This window comes from Mesoplodon mirus (genome assembly GCF_964341445.2).
Source record: "Mesoplodon mirus genome assembly, chromosome: 12".
NCBI lineage: Eukaryota > Metazoa > Chordata > Mammalia > Artiodactyla > Ziphiidae > Mesoplodon > Mesoplodon mirus.
The window spans coordinates 85,092,784-85,113,021 of NC_138988.1; the positions used below are offsets into that span (position 1 = coordinate 85,092,784).

Below are 20,238 nucleotides of genomic sequence, written 5' to 3' on the forward strand. Positions count from 1 at the left end.
GGGCTCCAGAGAGAGGACCCCACTGGAGGGACGCTGCTTGGGAAACCCTGGTGTCCGGATTCCAAGAGGAACGGGATGAGCACCTGAGATGGAAGGTAGTGGGGACGACTTGGGGGAGAGTGAGATAATGGGGGCAAAAGAACAGTCATGACATGAAGATTAAATACTTGACAGAGCTGGAAGAAGTGGAAGGAGGGAACCTTATATATATGACGATCGAGAAAAGAAACAATTACATCATAGGGAGAGATTCTTATTTACATTATAGGGAGAGACTTGGAGGAAGAGTTACTTCTGCTTGGCTTTGGGATTGGGGAATGAAAAGGAGTAATGATTCAGAATGTCTGTGATCCTCACATGATTTCTATTTATTAAAAATTAAAATGATAATCTTACAGTCAGAAAAAATCTTGGTAATCATCTCTTCAATGCAAGAATCAGTTCTGAAATATCCCTGGCGGATGACCATCTGTTAAGCCTATGCCTGAACAATTATGGCATTAAGCTCCATTTTGGGTGCAGACTATTCCCTTGTTGGTGTTTTCTTTTTTTAGTTCCTTATATGAGGCAGAAGTGCCTTTCCCTGTAACTTCTGTGTGATCTTAGTTCTTAGTCCCCAAAAGCAAGAGACTGCTCTCTCTTTAACATTGCTGCTCTTCAGCTATGTGAATTCAGCTGTTACAACTCCTACTCACAGATTCTTTTTCTTCTCAAGACAAAATAGCCTCAGTTCCTTTCATGGGTCTCCATGTGATATATCTAGACCTCTTCTCTAAAAACTCTACTGCATGACAGCATGCTTCTTAAAATGCATTGCCTAAAACTAAACAGTCATTTAGATGTACTTTGAAAAATACCTTAAAGTGTGACGTACTATTTCTTTTGATTTGGATATTTCTGCTGTTTAGTATCAGATTGTATTTGCTTTTAAAAAAAATCAGCGATATTATGCTGTTAGTCCTAGATCTTTTTTACGTAAACTGCCATGAACTAGATTTATGTCATCCTTGTATAATAGACTTGTTTTTTATCCTTAATATCAGGACTTCACATTTATTATGATTGTTCACATTTTTTGACCAAGTGTTCCAGCTTGTCAGAATAATTAATAATTAATATTAACTTGGTTATTCAGTGTTTTAACTGTTCTTTCCAACTTTATGTCACTATCATATTTAATGAATATTCCTTCTCTTTCTTCCTACATGTCATTCAACAGGTCAGGGTAAGGACAGAGCCCTGTGATATGTCACTGTAGACTTCTTTCTGCATTGTCATTGTCTTTACATTCTGTAGGTATGGCTATGCAGTCAGGTTTGGTTTAACCTAGCTGCTATCATACAGTCCTTTTTCTCAGATTTGTTTAATATCATTAGAAATCTTAACATTATTTATATTATTTATTTAGGTTTGAGCTATACCTTGTATTTGTCCTCAGCTCTTTTTTTCTAAAGGTACAAAGAATCTCTGTTTTATTTCTCACAACTGCATGTGTATCTGCAATTATCTCAAAACAAAAAATTTGATGAAAAAATCAACTGTGTTTATTCTATCACCAATGAACAATTGGAAATTGTAATAAAAATAATATTTCCATTTATAATAGCATCCAAAATATGAAACAAGAATATAAACCAACAAAAATATGCAAGATCTCTACACTGAAATATACAAAATATTGCTGAGAAAAGTTTTTTCCAGCTTTATTGAGATATAATTGACCCTGACATTGTGTAAGTTTAAGTTGTCCAGTGTTATGATTTGACCCACCTATATATTGCAAAATATTACCACAATAAGGTTAGTTAACCACATTGGTCACCACACATATTTGGTGCGGTGTGCGAGTGATGAGAATGTTTAAGATTTATTCTCTTAGCAACTTGCAAGTGTATAATACCATATTGTTAACAATAATTACCATACTGTACATTAGATCTCCAGAACTTATTTGTAACTTAAAGCTCGTACCCTTTATCCAAAATCTCCCCATTTCCCCCGCCCTCCAGCCCCTGAAAACCCTCATTCTACTCTTTGTTTCTGTGTTTGGACTTTTTAGATTCCACATATGGGATCATGCAGTATTTGTCTTCCTCTTTCTTATTTCACTTAGCATCATGCCTTCAGAGTCCATCCATGTTATCTCAAATGACAGGATTTCCTTCCGTTTTATGGCTGAATAATATTGCATTATATATGTGTATGTGTGTGTACATTCCCACTGTTTGTGGGAATGTAAATTGGTTTACCCACTATAAAAAACAATATGGAGATTCCTTAAGAAATCGAAACTAGAACTACCATATGATTCAGCAGTCCCACTTCTGGGTATGTATCCAAAGGAATGAAATCACTATCTCAGATATCTGCACCCCCATGTTCATTGCAGCATTATTTACAAGAGCCAAGACATGAAAGCAACCTAAGTGTCCATCAGTGGATGAATGGATAAAGAAAATGTGGTATATATTTATATTTCCATAGTGGCTATACCAATTTGCATTCCCACCAACAGTGGACAAAGGTTCCTTTTTCTCCACATGCTCACCAACACTTTTCTCTTGTCTTTTTGATAATATTCATTCTAACCGGTCTGAGGTGATATCTCTGTGGTTTTGATTTGCATTTCCCTGATGATTAGTGATATCAAGGACCTTTTCATGTACACTGGTCATTTGTATGTCTTCCTTGGAAAAATATCTATTCAGGTTCTCTGCCCATTTTTAAACTGGATTATTTGTTTTTATGCCATTGAGTTGTATGAGTTCCTTACATACTTTGGATATTAACCTCTTATCAGATATATGATTTGCAAATATTTTCTCCCATTCCATAGCTTATCTTTTCATTCTGTTGATGCTTTCTTTAGCTGTGCAGAAGGTTTTTCATTTGATGTAGTCCCACTTGTTGCTTTTTCCTTTTGTTGCTTGTGTTTTTTGGTGTCATATTGAAAAGATCATTGCCAAGACTGATGTCAAGTAGCTTTTTCCTCCTATTTTCTAGGAGTTTTACAGTTTTAGGTCTTGTTTAAATCTTTAATCCATTTCAAGTTAATTTTCATGATTGGTGTAAGATAGGGATTCTGTTTCCTTCTTTTGTATGTGATTATCCAGTTTTCCCACCACCATTTGTTGAAGAGACTGTCCTTTCCCCATTAAGTATTTTTGGTCCCTTGTCAAATATTAGTTGATCATGTATAGGAGACTTTATTTCTGGGCTCTCAATTCTGTTCCATTGGTATCTGTGTCTATTTTATGACAGTACTATATTGTTTGGATTGCTGTAGCTTTATAATATAGTTTGATGCCTCCAGCTTTGTTTTTCTTTGTCAGGATTGCTTTGGCTTTTAGGGGTCTTTTTCGATTCCATACAAATTTTAGAATTTTTTTTTCTATTTCTGTGAAAAATGCCATTGGAATTTTGATAGGGATTACATTTAATCTATAGATGACTTTGAGTAGTATGGACAGTTTAACAATAGAAATTCTTCTCATCCATGAACACAGGATGTCTTTCCATTTATTTGTGCCTTCTTCAAATTCTTTCATCGGTGACTTATAGTTTTCATTCCACAGATCTTTCATCTCCTTGGTGAAATTTATTTCTAAGTTTGTTTATTGTTTTTGTTGCTGTTCTAAATGGGATTATTTTCTTTACTCCTTTTGCAGATATTTCCTTTTTAGTGTATAGAAACACCACTGATGAAATCACCTCCTCCTGTCTTTACTGATTGGCTTTGGGAGAGAAATATCCTCCATCAGCAATTCTGTTAGGGATTCTGAGGCTTTCTCAGATCTTCTATGCATACATCTGCTCCATGCTTTGTGTTCCCTCTTGAGGGGGATTCTTAAGATTGTATGCCTTCTCTTAATCCTGCAAGCCAGGCTGGGTGCTAACAGCTTCACCTTTGCTTTTCCTTGGTGGTGCTGAATGCTCAGGTGCTTTTGGTTGCTTTCTCCAAATCATGCAGAGTCAGGCTGGCTTTCTGTGTGTGTTCATAGCTATCTATAAAAGCTCCTCTTGCCACCATTAGGGTGTGCACAGAGAGCTGGCCATAGGTTGTGGGGAGGGTGTATAGGAGAGGTGCGTGGAGCATTGCAGTTGGGACGATCCACAAGTGAAGCATTCCCAGGGGCTCTTTATCAGGCTTCCTGATGGAGTCTGTGAAGTGGTTAGTAGGATCTATGTTCCTTTGATATGCCCTCCAAGTGCCCCGACGGCTGTTCCCCCAGCTGCTCTCTTCCCCTCATTCTCTTAGGGCACCTCAGTATTCTGGATGAGGTGAGAAAGAAGTGGGTATCTTTGGTGGTATCCCATACTGCTGGGGGACCTGGGCACTCACAGGCTTTCACTTTTTCCTATGAGAGAAATCACAGGCCAAGAAGGCCGCCTTGGCGCTGAGCTGTACCTCCTTGGAGGTGACGCCGGTAAAATGAAACTGTTCCTCTTACCCTCTTCAATGCATCCATCTTGGATTTGTTGTTGTTGTTGTTCCAGTGGTGTGCTGGAACTTCTGTGCTAGACTCCTGGACTTCCACAAAGACACTCTCATCCATGGATTATTGTTTAAATCAGTGTTCTTTGTGGGGAAGATGGTAGAAAATTCTTAGTCCACCATGTTGATGACATCACTTCTCCCCTTCTCAGCTCTTTGCCCCTTATATCTTTCATAAATATTCTTTTTAATTCTAACTTCCTCAGAATTAAATCAGCCCAAATGGTTTCATTTTAAGGATTTGCCTTTTTTTTTTTTTATTAAATTTTTTTTTTTTTTTTTGAAGATGTTGGGGGTAGGAGTTTTTAGTAATTTATTTATTTATTTTTGCTGCGTTGGGTCTTCGTTTCTGTGCGAGGGCTTTCTCTAGTTGTGGCAAGCGGGGGCCACTCTTCATCGCGGTGCGCGGGCCTTTCACTATCGCGGCCTCTCGTTGCGGAGCACAGGCTCCAGACGCGCAGGCTCAGTAGCTGTGGCTCACGGGCCTAGTTGCTCCGTGGCATGTGGGATCCTCCCAGACCAGGGCTCGAACCCGTGTCCCCTGCATTAGCAGGCAGATTCTCAACCACTGCGCCACCAGGGAAGCCCTGCCTTTTTTTTCTTTTTGGGATTTTTCACAATTGTATAGTTAGGATTAACCTTCCTGAGCCTCTGTCCCTTATAGTCATGGTAATATTTGTAACACTTACTGAGCATTTGCTATTGCCAGGCACTTAGTTGGTTTCTATAGCTGTTACTGTTGTTGGTTTTGTTGGTTTCTGTTACTTGGAATCAAAATCATCTTACCTAAGACATTTCTCTTTATTCTATTTTCCTAAAGTCTTGGGTACATATCTGCCTATGTACAACATTTCCTCAACTTTCCTCCAACTAACATCTTCATTTTCTTCTCAAGATTTCTTTTACAAGATGGTTTTCCATTACTGGTCAAATTAAGTCTGGAATAATAGTTCCTTTTATTGCTTCCTCTACTTTCTGAGAATCGGACTTTCCCGTCAACCATTACTCTGAATAGACTTCCCCAAGAGCAAAGTTTGTTTCTGTTTTGTTTATTGATGTATAAGTTACCACATTAAGTGCACAGATCTTAAGCATACCAGTTGATTAATTTTTATATATTATATACCAGTGTAACCACTATCCACACTAAGATATGGAATGTTTCTAATGCCCCAGAGGTCTCTCTTGTGTGCCTGCCCAGTCAGAAACCCTCCAGAGGTAACCACTAGTCTAAGTTTTTGTACTTAATATACAGGCACACCTCAGAGATATTGTAGGTTCAGTTCCAACCACTGCAGTAAATCAGATATTGAAATAAACTGAATCTCATGAATTTCTTGGTTTCCCAGCGCATATAAAAGTTATGTTTACACTATACTGTAGTCTATTAATTGTGCAATAGCACTATGTGTAAAAAAAATGTATATACGTTAATCTAAAACTATATGTTATTGCTAAAAAATACTAAACATCTTCTGAGCCTTCAGCAATTTATAGTAGTAGCATCAAAAATTACTGATCATAGATCACCATAACAAATATAGTAATAATTAGAAGTTTGAAATATTGCGAGAATTACTGAAATGTGACACAGAGACATGAAGTGAGCAAATGCTGTTGGAAAAATTGTGCTGATAGCCTTGCTCGACATAGGGTTACCACAAGCCTTCAATTTGTAAAAAAAACACGGTATCTGTGAAGTGCAAATAAAGTGAAGCACAATAAAACGAGGCATGCCTGTAAATGTACTCATACAGTATGCATTCTTTTCTTAAAAATTTAATTAATTTATTTATTTTTGGCTCGTTGGGTCTTCATTGCTGCACATGGGCTTTCTTTAGTTGTGGCGAGAGGAGGTTACTCTTCGTTGAGGTGCGTGGGCTTCTCATTGCGGTGGCTTCTCTTGTTGCAGCGCACGGGCATCAGTAGTTGTGGCGTGTGGGCTCTAGAACACAGGCTCAGTAGTTGTAGCCCACGGGCTTAGTTGCTCTGCGGCATGTGGGATCTTCCAGGACCAGGGCTCGAACCCGTTTACCCTGCATTGGCAGGCGGATTCGTAACCACTGTGCCACCAGGGAAGCCCCAGTATGCATTCTTTTGTGTTTGGCTTATTTTGCTCAATATTGTTTATGAGATACATCCGTGTTGTTACGTAAAGCAAGAGCTCATTCTTTTACACTGTGGAATAATATTCTATTGTATGAATATATCACAGTTTATCCATTCTGCTGAAAGACATTTGGATTGTTTCTAATCTGAGCATATTATAAATAAACCTGCTGTGAACAGTCTTGTACAAGTCTTTTGGTGGACATAACCCCTCATTTCTCTGGATATATATGCAGGAGTGGGATTGCTGAGTCATAGGGCAGGTGTACGTATAGCTTTGGTATATACTGCCAAACAGTTTTTCTAAATGATTGGTAAATGTTTACCTCCACAGCAATGTACAAAAGTTCTAATCTCTCTGTATTCTTGCCAGTAGTTAGTACTGACCATGTGTATTTAAGTTTAGATACTCTGGTAGGTAGGTAATATAGATAAGTATATGGCGTTGTGATATGTAATTTATACTAATAGGAACGTTTCAAAGGGCATGGGAAGACTTTTGGAAAGCAATCTGATTATTAATTCATATTTTATATGTAGCAGAGAAGGCAGCAGAAATATTTTGCCTCACTTAATGAGGAATGTAGATTGAGTTGTATGATCCTTGTGACTGTAAGTATCTAGGGGCAAAATTGTGAATCTTAAAGTAATGCTTTAATTCCTAAGCCTACCCATGAGAGTACGAGGGTCCTAGTCAGCAGTTATGTTGCTTCTTTTTTTGGATTTTGAGAAGGAAATGGCTTCTCAAATGGCAGAAATAGTTCCTGCTGTTTTCATATAGACAAATAAGTGGATTTTGTGGATTGCTGGGAACAGCTAACTTGGACAGGATTCATTGTGGTTTCTTTTTCCTCCCCTAGATCTGTCTTCTCCAGAGTCTGCCCTTCTCCAAGGGGGACATATGTCAGTCCCATCAGCTAGTTTTCAGGTAAGTTGGGATTTCCTCAAATGTCATTTCAGTCGTTAGAGTGGGATTGTGTATTCTTTTGCTGTGGGTTATGTTTAGCTGAAAACCAATGTTGGCAATTCATTCTGGGCTCCCATCTGCCAGCCACTTTTTTCTTAGCTCTACCTCTCCAGCTTAACTAATATATTCGCCACTTAACTTCTTGCTTACGTCTTGCCATGTGCCACTGATGAGAGAGCAGAAGAAGTACAAAACTTGATACTTTACCTGAATAGACCAAATGACTGCTAAATATTAAAAAGGTGAAATGAGTACCATGGAAAACAGTGACTCAACACAAATGTATGTGGTCTGGAGGGGTTAGGAGAGTTTCTGCAATTCTTGCTTCTTTCCTCTGTAGCTCCCTTCCCTACAGTACTCTGTGTGAACTCTAGTCACCTTGACTTCCCCAAACTCTCAGCATTACCTCTTCAGTTCAAGGAGTCTGCTGGATAGCTCCTGGGTTCCCCTTCCCTGCACCCCTGCCTGGACACTCTCAAGGCAGTAAGCTGGAGCAGTTGTAGGGCTCACTTCATTTGTTTACTGGTTCTTGGGGATCACTGTTCTTTGTTATCTGAGATTCAGTGCCTTGGAAACTGTTGTTTCATATGTTTTGTCTGGAATTTGTTGGTTATTTTAATGCAGGAGGGTAAATCCAGTCCTTGTTAATCCCATCTTGGCCACAGCTTGATGCTTTTGAGATTTGGTTTTGAACTGTAAGCTTTGTTAGGGCTGACCTAGTGTAGCCTTATTCTAGGACTGTGTTTCATGGGGTCTATGATTACACTTTAGTTCAGTGATTTGCTAGGATGACCCACCCAACCCAGCAGCATAACTCAGGGATAGAGATCATTACAACAAAGGATACAAAGGGCATCAGAAGGAAAAAGATATTTATAAGAATCCAAAGAAATCAGGGGCTGGCTTCCAAGTCCTCCTGTGATGATCACACAGATGTACTTTCTCTAGAGCTGTTGTCCACAGAGACAGAGAAATGTCTCTACCCAGGGAAATCTCCTTGAGTCTCACAGTCCAGAGTTCTTAAAGGGAGCTGATCACATCAGCGTGTCCTTGCTGTTGACCAGCCATGGTGCAGACCTCAAACTAGGCACCACATGTGCATCGTAAATCTTCATGTATACTTTAAACAGTGCTGACAGTCTGGTACATCCTGTCCCAGTGCTCCAGGCACACAATAACATCGTCAATCGGTGACTATATAAACATTAGTTTTCAGAGCTTGTTTAAGGTTCAGAAACATGGATCCAAGTGTCTCTGGAGATTAGCAAGGATTGGGCAAGCCGGACATGCTGCTTTAACTCTTTCCTCACAGGCTAAACTTGTGCTGCTCCTAAAGTGCGCTGGAACTGTTTGTGGGAACTGATTGTGTGTATGTCTTCTTAACTCTGGGTTCAGTTATGTCACATTGGTAACTGGATATGGCCTGTGGAGATAGTATTTACACCAGAGTTTTGGAGCTCCTCCTCTGTGTATCTCCCTTCTCTCTAGTATCTATCCTGCACATTCCCTGCCTCTGTAGTCCTGAGCTGCCACCTTTGTTTCCTTAGTTCAGTGAGACCACTGTGTCTTGCTCAGTTTCTGCCTCCAGGCAGGAAACTGAAGGGTCTATGAGGCTTATGTGATTGTCTCCCTTCTCTCAGGGATCACAGTTCTGTTCTGTCTGATGTTCAAAAATACAAAGCACTTGTTTCAGTTATATTGTTGAGTTTTACAGTTGTTTACACTGGGAGAGCTAGTCCAGTAGCTCTGTCGTGGTTAGAAGTAGAAGTCCCAATAATTTATTTATCTATTTTGAAACAAAATTAACTCACTTGCCCAGTTTCAAATACATAATAAATAAAGAAAAAGTAAGAAGTTCCCCTGCATTGCCTCAAGAGTCCCACTAAACAGTCGCACTGATAATATTCAGTAGTGTATTCTTTTAGCTTTTTCTCTGTGCATTTACTATTCCTATTCATAAAAATAAAAATGGGATAATACCATGTATACTATTTTTAATATGATATATATTTCCTAATCAGTACATATAGAGACGTTTTATTTTTAAAATGTCTACATAAGCTGCTTTAGTATGGATGTACCATGAATTCTTTAACCACTATCCTATTAATAGACATTTAAGTTTGCTTTTTTTCCCCTCACAATGTTGCAAGGAAATTTTTACATATGTCTTTGCACCCTGAGGTGTTTCTAAAGAATAAATTCCTACAAGCTATAAATCTGGATTGAATGATATATGCATTTAAAGTTTTGATAGATCCTGGCAGAGTGCCCCCTGATAGATTGCATTAGGGCCCTGTTCCCACCGGAATACACATGAGCACTTTAAGCAGTGTTCGCTAATCTGGTATCTCATTGTTTTATTATGTTTTTCTTGGAGTGGAGCATCTTTTCATGGTTTGTTAACAATGGTTTGGGTGAATTGCCTGCTTGGGTTGTCGGCCTTTTTTGGTTATTGTTGTAGGTTGTTCATCTTTCATCTTTTCTGCTAATTAGTTGTAGCAATTCAGAATATTGCATTTTATTTATGGTTTCCTACAGAAGTTTTACATTTTTATGTGGTTTTATGTGTCAGTCTCTCTGTCTTATAATTTTTACCTTCCACATATCAAGCTTATAAAACTATTTTTCTGTCTTTTATTCTATTTTATTTTTGCTTTTTCTTTAAAATTCAGTCTCTAATCCAGCAGATATTTTTGTGTATGCTGTGAAGTAGGGAACTCACCTTAATTTCTTTTCTCAAATAGACAGTCATTTGTTATGGCGCCATTTAGTGAATAATCCAGCTTTTTAAAACTAATTTGTAAATTGCTTAATCCCATTTAGTTCTTATAAACATGGCTATATTTTGGGTTTCTCTGTTTTTCATCGAGTTTTATTCCATACTAGACCACTCTATTCTAATTTATCTTTATCTTTCGGTATACTTTGGTATGTTACTTAGTATATTTTGAAATGTGGTAGGGTAAGTCTCCTCCTCAAATTCTTTCAAAAACATTTTTGGCTATTCTTGCACTTACAGATAGTAAAACATATTATTGATGTTAATAGGTATACTCTTAATACTTGATATATCTTGGAACACAGAGATCATGATGATGATGATTATGAAGATCAATAACAACAACAGTGGCCAACATTGACTGAGCACTTGTTATATGCTAGACCTTAAATTAAGCATTTAATATTGGACATTGCTTATTTAATTCTTGCAATAATCCTATGAGTCAGGTTTTGTTTTTATATTCATTTTACAAAGGAAGAAATATCAAAATCATTTTTCAGATAGCACACAGCTTGCCTTACTTCTGTCAGTATTGCTAACTTTACCCCTTTCCGAGGTAAATCTTTTATGGCTAAGCAGAAATATGTTTGGTATTTCAGGAATCAGTGACCTTCAAGGATGTGATAGTGGACTTTACCCAGGAAGAATGGAAACAGCTGGATCCTGTACAGAGAGATTTATTCAGGGATGTGACATTGGAAAATTATACACATCTGGTTTCTATAGGTAAGGATGACTTCTCTGCGTTAATATCTGGGGGTGTGGAAGAGGAGGGTGCTCTTGTCCTTAGGTGAGTTTTGCCATTAAGGAACCAAAGATTCCTAAACTTTGAAAGGTTTTGAAAAGGTTTCTACTCTCTAGCAACTAGAAGGACAAACTAATAATTTTTCTGAACCCAGATCGGTTCCCAAGTTATACCACATCTGGGAATGTATAACATGGAAGCTATATGTGCTTTATATGCTTTACTCCATCTGATTTGTCTACGTATCCTTTCCTCTAAAGACAAAGTGATGAGACTGAACTCTGATACCGCACTTTTCTCTCAGTGCAGACAGGTAACTTTTTTTTACCACTATGAGCAGGACTCCAAGTTTCCAAACCTGATGTGATTTCCCAGTTAGAGCAAGGGACAGAGCCATGGATTGTGGAGCCCAGCATTCCAATAGGTGCCCTTGGAGGTAAGTAATGGATACCCGGCAGATGAGTGTTATTGACACTAACCACCAGCCTGATGAGAGGATTTTACGTCTGAAATGTAGATGTACTTCTCTTTAAAGTGTCTCCTGTGGAGAATGGGAAGGCATCTGGACTCTCTTATGCTTTGTCAAAACAGTAAATGTCTCAACATGTATTCTATTTTTGTACTCCTTTCAAAGGAGTTATTACCCTTCTTGCTTTTTTCTAAAGGCAACTTTTTGACATAGAATCTGGATTCCTCCTTTCCCAGCCTCCTTTGGGGCCCTGGTCTCATAATTATTACCCCACTTTTCACCCTTACAGTTTTCTTTTTGGATCTACAGCCTCCACCCCCAGTACCTTCAAACAGAAATAGGTAACCTAAATTCCAAATACTTTCACTCAACACTGTTAATCTTTCTGGCCACCATCCAGTCTGCCTTCTTGCTTTCCCAACCAAACTGTGCAAAAGTGAGTTCCATACCTGTAGCCGTCATTTCTTCATCACCTGTTCCTGTCTTAATCTCATTGTGTAGCTTCTGACCCTATCACTTATTGGACTGCCCTTGGAATTTTGAATAACTTTCTTGTAAACTACCAATTCCCAAACTGCACAGAGAGACTTCTTCAAAGATCTGACCCTGAAAAAATGTACAAACTTAATCACTCTAGGTAAGGAATATATCTCCAGATTTAATGAGGTAGGAGTAGGGGGTCCTTTTTATGGGGAGAAACAATGCATGCCATGTTCAGATTTGTCAAGTACTGGATTAGCTAAAATTTAGCAGGTTTCTTACTGGAGGACCACTCAGAATTTTTTTTTTTTAATTTGTAGTTGGGAACTATGAATTTCCAACAGAGTGCATAGAATGTAACATTTCTCTCCCCTGTCCTCCTAAACGTGATTCCGTTTTTTTTTTATACTGCAGCTTTAAAATCTTTCTTTTAAAAGATGGTTTCATGGGACTTCCCTTGCAGTCCAGTGGTTAAAACTCCTCCCTTCCGGGCTTCCCTGGTGGCGCAGTGGTTGAGAGTCCGCCTGCCGATGCAGGGGACACGGGTTCGCGCCCCGATCCCGGAAGATCCCACATGCCGCGGAGCGGCTGGGCCCGCGAGCCATGGCCGCGGAGCCTGTGTGTCCGGAGCCTGTGCTCCGCAATGGGAGAGGCCACAGCAGTGAGAGGCCCGCGTACAGCAAAAAAAAAAAAAAAAAAAAAAAAAAAAAAACTCCTCCCTTCCAATGCAGGGGGGGCGTGCATTCGATCCCTGGTTGGGGAACTAAGATCCCACATGCTGTGCAGTGCATCCAAAAAAAAAAAAAAAAAAGATAGTTTCATGGAACACAATTTAGAAAACTAATTTTTTAAAAATAAGAACTTTATTAACTTGTGCTTACAGTTTGTTAACTTTTGGAAAGTTACACTGAGGTGGCCACTGGCCCTGGGCCTTGTCTGCGTCATTTTCCTATCCTCTTCTCTAGGCTGTCTTGGTGACTTGGCCCCTGCAGAATTGTGATTATATTCTTACATATATTCTGTCTTACTGGTCTACATCGTTCTTTTGCAATCTGGATGTCAGCACCTTCTATTATCTCTCCATGCACATGGGTGTCTGAATATTGTGGTCAGTGCCCTTCGACTTTGCATATAGTAAAGTGAGAATTGCTTCCTGCAGTAGGAATGGTGCTGTTCAGTCTGGCCTTCTGGAATTTTCTCCAATCCTTCATTCATTACCCCACCTGTGATATTCTGGTAACTCTTGGTTAGTGCATGTACAATATGACAATGTGTATGATATTGGTCACAGTCTGTTGCACGTTTATTGCTTTCAACTGGAACTCCAACTTGAGCTAGAGATCAGTCACTCCCACACTCTTTTTGCCTTTAACAGCATCCGACTCCATGGTCTCCATATCCTTTTCCCTGTGAAGTACTTCCCAGGAGCTATTTTTTATGGCTATCTGCTGTACAAGTATATCCTTAGTGTCATTTTTGTTGATGAAAACATATCCATTTCTTATACTGATTGGCTGTTCCCCAAAACTTGTGTTACATTAATCGTCTTGTCCCTGCTGGAGAAGTACTGCTGTTGTGAGGCTGCCTGCACTTCTGCATGCTGATGCATGCTGTACCATTTCCCATGGTACCAGGTATGGAGGGGATGGTAGGCAGCTCTAGGTCCCTGCCTTGCTTCTTATGTTTGCAGTGATAATGGTGGTGACAATGACAGGGCTGGCAGCACAGGAGATTCAGGGTTCTCTGGGGGTCTGCTGTACCTTCCCGTTACCAGTGGAACCAAAGAAATGCTGTTTTATTTTATTTTATTTTTAATTAATTAATTTATTTATTAAGTTGGCTGCGTTGGGTCTCCACTGCTGCACACGGGCTTTCTCTAGTTGCAGTGAGCGGGGGCTACTCTTCGTTGTGGTGCACAGGCTTCTCATTGCGATGTCTTCTCTTGTTGTGGAGCACAGGCTGTAGGCACGCGGGCTTCAGTAGTTGTGGCACACAGGCTCAGTAGTTGTGGCTCGTGGGCTCTAGAGCACAGGCTCAGTAGTTGTGGCATGTGGGCTCAGTAGTTGTGGTGCATGGGCTTAGTTGCTTCACGGCATGTGGGATCTTCCCAGACCAGGGCTAGAACCCGTGTCCCCTGCATTGGCAGGCGGATTCTTAACCACTGTGCCACCAGGGAAGTCCAAGAAATGCTGTTTCAAACACAGCCTTTTTTTCTTTACTGAATCTGCCAGCATCGACTACCCTGTCATCTTTCTTGTCTTGGCACAAGACAAACTATCCCAGAGTAGACAGTAGAGTAGTGTAACTCTATGTCCTGATTATGTACTTTTCTGGTTGTTTCTTTTTTTTTTTTTTTTTGATTTTTTTAAACAACTTTGGTTCTGTGTTTCTTATATTCTTTTGTTTGCTTGCTGAAAAACTGCTTTCTTTCATTAGTATATTTTATTCATCCCATTACCCTAAACATCCTCAGGGATCTTCCCCCATTGCTGCTTTTTTTTCACATACATTCTTATGGCTTTAGCTATTCTTTTCCTTCTTCTTTTGAGCTGATATTTTCTGTCCTATATTTGAACATTTTAGTTATCCTGCTACTTTTGGCATCTTCCACCCCCACAAACACCATTATAGTCTAGTCCTCCATTTCTCTTCCTAATTCTCAAAATGCCTAGTGTTGAACTTGGTATCTTCCTCCACCTAAATTGCTTCCTCTACTATTTACAACTTTCTCATTTCTAGCAGTGATATGACTATTTTGTCAGTTTTCTAGGCTAAAAACCATGGAGCCATAGTCATGTCTTGTGTTTATCCTGTCTTGAAATCATGGTTCTTAGACTTTTTGTTGCTGTTCACTGGCAAGGAATCTCAGTTCAGACTGCCTCCTTTAGATTCAGTCCATCTCTGTCTCCTCTTATCTATCTCTGTGGCCACTTTCTAAATTTACTATCAACTTAAATGGAGTTCCCTTACTGGTTCTTAGAGATTATCTATGAAGTTGAATTAGACATTCTCTTGCTACTCTCATATTTTATTTCTCATTCTCCTTAGCTCTTTACAAATTTCCCCCCAAATAATAGGGCTGTGTTTGAAAATCCTCAGAATTTGCTGAGGGCTTTATTTTTAGTTTCATTAGGTCATTCCCACAATAACACTTTTGTTGTTGTGTTTGTTTTTTTTCCCCTCAATTCAGAGAATACTGACATTTTCTCTTTCAGACCGGGAGACAAGACCAGAAAATAGTGTATCAGTCTCAGAGCTGGACATTTCTGAAGAAGAGCCATCTCCAGAGGCAATAGTAGAAGAGTACAAAAGGGATGATCCTTGGGGTTCCAACATCTTAGAAACTGGGGAATCTGAAGGCAGTCCAGAGAGGCAACAGGCAAATGAACAGGCCCTGCCAAGGGAAATAAAAATAAATGACAAGACAGTACCTACTTTGAAGAGAGACCATGTAAATAATGACTTTGAAAAAAGCATCAATGTGAGTTCAGACCTTTTAACACAAAAAGAAGTATCTCCAGAAGAGACCTCTACTAAAACAAGCGTCAAACAGAATTTAAAGCCGGTTAAAAAAGAGAAATCTTGTAAGTGCAATGAATGTGGGAAAGCTTTTAGTTATTGTTCAGCTCTTATTCGCCATCAGAGAACACATACTGGAGAGAAACCCTACAAATGTAATGAATGTGAAAAAGCCTTCAGCCGGAGTGAAAACCTTATAAACCATCAAAGAATTCATACTGGAGATAAACCATATAAATGTGATCAGTGTGGAAAAGGCTTCATTGAGGGTCCTTCTCTTACACAACATCAAAGAATTCACACTGGAGAAAAACCCTATAAGTGTGATGAATGTGGGAAAGCCTTTAGTCAGAGGACCCATCTTGTTCAGCATCAGAGAATTCACACTGGTGAGAAACCATATACTTGTAATGAGTGTGGAAAAGCCTTTAGCCAGAGAGGCCACTTTATGGAACATCAGAAAATTCATACAGGAGAAAAACCTTTTAAATGTGACGAATGTGATAAAACCTTTACCAGGAGCACACACCTTACTCAACATCAAAAAATTCATACTGGAGAGAAAACCTATAAATGTAATGAATGTGGGAAGGCTTTCAATGGACCCTCAACATTTATACGTCATCATATGATTCATACTGGTGAAAAACCATATGAATGCAATGAATGTGGGAAAGCCTTCAGTCAGCACTCAAACCTCACTCAACATCAGAAAACACATACTGGGGAGAAACCTTATGATTGTGCTGAATGTGGGAAATCCTTTAGTTATTGGTCATCCCTTGCTCAACATCTAAAAATTCATACTGGAGAAAAACCTTACAAATGCAATGAATGTGGAAAGGCCTTCAGTTATTGCTCATCCCTTACTCAGCATCGGAGAATTCACACCAGAGAAAAGCCCTTTGAATGCAATGAGTGTGGAAAGGCTTTCAGTTATCTCTCAAACCTTAATCAACATCAGAAGACTCATACCCAAGAGAAAGCTTATGAATGTAAGGAATGTGGGAAAGCCTTTATTCGGAGTTCATCTCTTGCTAAACATGAAAGAATTCACACTGGTGAGAAACCCTATCAGTGTCACGAATGTGGGAAAACCTTCAGTTATGGCTCATCCCTTATTCAGCATAGGAAAATACATACTGGAGAAAGACCTTACAAGTGTAATGAATGTGGGCGAGCCTTCAACCAGAACATACACCTTACGCAACATAAGAGAATTCACACAGGAGCAAAGCCTTATGAGTGTGCCAAGTGTGGCAAAGCCTTTCGACATTGTTCATCTCTGGCTCAACATCAAAAAACTCACACAGAAGAAAAACCCTACCAGTGTAATAAGTGTGAAAAGGCCTTTAGCCAGAGCTCCCATCTGGCTCAGCATCAACGAATTCACACTGGAGAGAAACCCTATAAATGCAATGAATGTGACAAATCCTTTAGCCGGAGCACTCATCTGACTGAACATCAGAATACTCATACTGGAGAGAAACCTTACAACTGTAATGAATGCAGGAAGACTTTCAGCCAGAGCACTTACCTCATTCAGCATCAGAGAATTCATTCAGGAGAGAAGCCCTTTGGATGTAATGATTGTGGAAAAGCCTTCAGATATCGTTCTGCTCTCAACAAACATCAGAGACTGCACCCTGGCATATGACTCTTCTAGGAACATCGTAAACATAGGGGATGTGTTTACTCTAGTTTGTCCTTTTAAGTACAGAAGAATCAGGGTGGATTGAGAAACTGCCGAAAATATTTTTACTTTTCACTGTCATGCTGTGGAATGGAAAGTACATTGGGCTGAAGTAAGCCAATTATGTTGTTAAGCAACTTTGTGACATTGGCAAATTCAGCCATTTTAAGCTGCAGTTTCCTCTGTGAAATGAGGAATTTGGAGTAGGTCATTTCAAAGGTCATTTGGAGTTTTATATTCGGTTTTGTATATTCACAATATATTCTTGAATAGGATTATTGTACATCAACATTTTGCTATGTTGCATCTAGAATGTATGTATTTATGCATGTTTTGCCAATAGAAAGCATTTATGTTTCAGTAACTAGACTGGAGATCTATCCTGCTCCTGTTCTAACACACTTAAGTTCTTTAAGTAACCGGTTCCTAATAAAAAGAATTGTAAAGTACTCTCAAATTAATAGTTCAGTAATATATAATGCCTTAAGTCAGTACAAGTATTAAACCTTCCTATTATTTTCTCTCCTAGTATGTTTTAACATTCTAGAAGTTTATCACAACTACATAGATCCTCTACTACAGCTTAAACCTGTGTTATTTAACCCCAGTTACATAGTGAAATCACTTTAGGAACTTTATAAAATTCTGTTGCCAAGACCCCACCCCCAGTGACTGATTGGCCTAGGGAGTGGGATCCTGGCTTCAGTGTCTTTTTTTTTTTTTTTCTTCTTTTTTCTTGTGGCACGCGGGCCTCTCACTGTTGTGGCCTCTCCCCCCGCGGAGCACAGGCTCCGGACGCATAGGCTCCAGACGCGCAGGCTCAGCGGCCATGGCTCACGGGCCCAGCCGCCCCACGGCATGTGGGATCTTCCCGGACCGGGGCACGAACCCGTGTGCCCTGCATCGGCAGGCGGACTCTCAACCGCTGCGCCACCAGGGAAGCCCCAGTGTCTTTTTTTAAACTCCTAATGTGTACCCTGGAAAGAACAACTGGATTAGATTTCAGTACTCACTTCCTTAGTAGCTTCTTGTGACTCCTCCTAGAAGCTCACAGATTAGCTCTTCAGTACACATAATGTACTGAAGGGGATGTACACATAATGTAATTTTGACTGTTACCTTGTTTTGTAAATTGGTTTCTCATGAACTTTGAGAGGTAAGGTCAAATTTGTTTCCTTAACAAAGTACAGAAATTAAACGGCTGTATAAAATAATGGTCACTTTACTTGCTTTTCCTTGGCCACCTGATATCACAAGCAGATGACAGTGTGAGTGACACTTCTGAAGATGGGCAACCCACAGCCTGCGTGGCCATTTGTGGCAAGCCTGGTCAAGATAACATTTGAGCCAGAAATAAATATGGGTCTAGCCATAAAGAGATGGGCCCTTATATTTTCTCTAGATACAGTCTAATTATCAGGTCTGCTCTTTTAAGAGTAACTGACAATTTCCTAGCCTGGCCTTGAGAATAGGAGCTCTGAGAACAGGAGGTAGCACAGAAGTTGATCATTATTTATATAAAAGGAGTTCAAGACTCTTCCCACAAAGGAGGTTTGGGGGAGTGGGTGCTGCAGCTTTCTTCAAGTGAAAAAAAATGCAGTCATTTTTGCTTATATAAATGCCAGTGATCTGCATCAGAATTTTGTCACCTCCTTAAAGAAGATGCCAGACAGTGAAGAACAGAGTTCAGGAGATAAAGTAGCCATTTAAATCTCAGGACTTTTTTCTGTCGTAGTTTTGAAACATCTATGAAGAAATGTCATCTTGGTATTTCTTAATTTCTCAAGGCTTCCATTTTGTAGGAATTTTATTTATCCCATAGCAGAGAGGTGGACACTAGCAGAGAGGAATGGATCTCAGGTTATAGGATATGATTTGGTTGGGATCTGAGTCACTCCCACAGTATAAGGAAATGAAGTTTCTATATCCAGGTGAAGGGTCCTCCTGTTTCAAAGGAGATCCCAAAATAGAGAACACCAGAGTCTGCCTGGAATGGACAAAAAGACTCTTGTCCTTTTGCCACTATGATTCCTATATGAGGGAACAGAATTTATTTGGGAATTTGTCGTTAACCATGGAAGATCCTACTTTGTTTCATTAATTTGATCTATTCATAGATACCGTCAGATCAAATGCAGAGCACTGAGAATGTGATCACTATCTGGAGGTTGCTTGTTAGTTCCGAGTTCCTTACCAGGACCTCCTGTTTTAAGATAACTCATGCAAGTGGTTACTGGGCCTGGCCAGCACGGGTGGTTTCGGTCAGTGGTTCCCCTAACAGTATGACAAGAGAAAAGTCAAAGAAGTTTATCTCTCTCTGGATTTGTTTACATCTCAAGAGGATGGTGTGGAGAGTGGAGGGAATGGGGGACTGATATGAATGACCTCACAGTGTGATAGAACCTGTATCCTAGACCCTGTCTTGGACACACCTCTGCCTCAGATGGGCTCAGACGGGTGCCTGGGCCATGGATGAACTCACCCTTGCACAGGGGCATTCATCTCGATCTTGGACTAGTGAGAAAGCATGAAGGCTCAAGGTCCAGGTCCAAAAAATGTATCATTACTGAGGCCTCTGAGTAATGTAGATCTGAGCAGATTACTTTGGGGCCAGGAGAAATCTGGAACCACAGTTCTGGGAGTCTAATGGCCCAGCATTGCCCAAGAAGACCAGGAAACAAGGAGAGGGTCTACTGGTGAAAGACAGTATTTTCAGGGGCCACTTTTTATTTGGTCCATATTTTTCTTCACTCCACCTCTAGGCAGAGTCCCAGGCAGAAACTAAGGGCCATACTCAAGCAGTTTAATTGAAGAAAATTTAGCCAAGAGAGGGAACCAGCAAAGGACAGTGGAACACTAGCGTCTAACAATTGCAGGAAAACATTACCACCGCTGAGCCTGAAAGAGCAAGGGCAAAAGAAGAATGTATTCATTTCCTATGGCTGCTATAATGAATTACCACAAACTTGGTGCCTT

General features: G+C 39.8%; 2 protein-coding genes across 2 annotated transcripts in view; one reads left to right on the forward strand and one right to left on the reverse strand.

Moving 5' to 3' along the window:
- On the forward strand, positions 1-18,466 carry ZNF184 (zinc finger protein 184). The gene is made up of 5 exons (XM_082639046.1): positions 1-95; positions 7,465-7,532; positions 10,956-11,082; positions 11,442-11,537; positions 15,266-18,466. The coding sequence occupies exons 1-5, from the start codon at positions 89-91 to the stop codon at positions 17,224-17,226; spliced, it is 2,259 nt and encodes a 752-aa protein (XP_082495172.1). The 5' UTR covers positions 1-88; the 3' UTR covers positions 17,227-18,466.
- The window catches only part of ZNF391 (zinc finger protein 391), a 19,213-nt gene continuing 14,298 nt past the window's right edge, over positions 15,324-20,238 (reverse strand). Inside the window, exon 3 of the transcript XR_014295551.1 lies at positions 15,324-15,444. The gene's annotated coding sequence lies outside the window, so the exon portion shown is untranslated. The remainder of the gene's footprint in view (positions 15,445-20,238) is intronic.

What these genes read in the sequence shown, in the direction of transcription:
- ZNF184 (XM_082639046.1), top strand. An exon ending in TCCCATCAGCTAGTTTTCAG is followed by an intron (nt 7,533 to 10,955) that starts GTAAGTTGGGAT and finishes TTGGTATTTCAG; the next exon opens with GAATCAGTGACCTTCAAGGA. An exon ending in TACACATCTGGTTTCTATAG is followed by an intron (nt 11,083 to 11,441) that starts GTAAGGATGACT and finishes CACTATGAGCAG; the next exon opens with GACTCCAAGTTTCCAAACCT.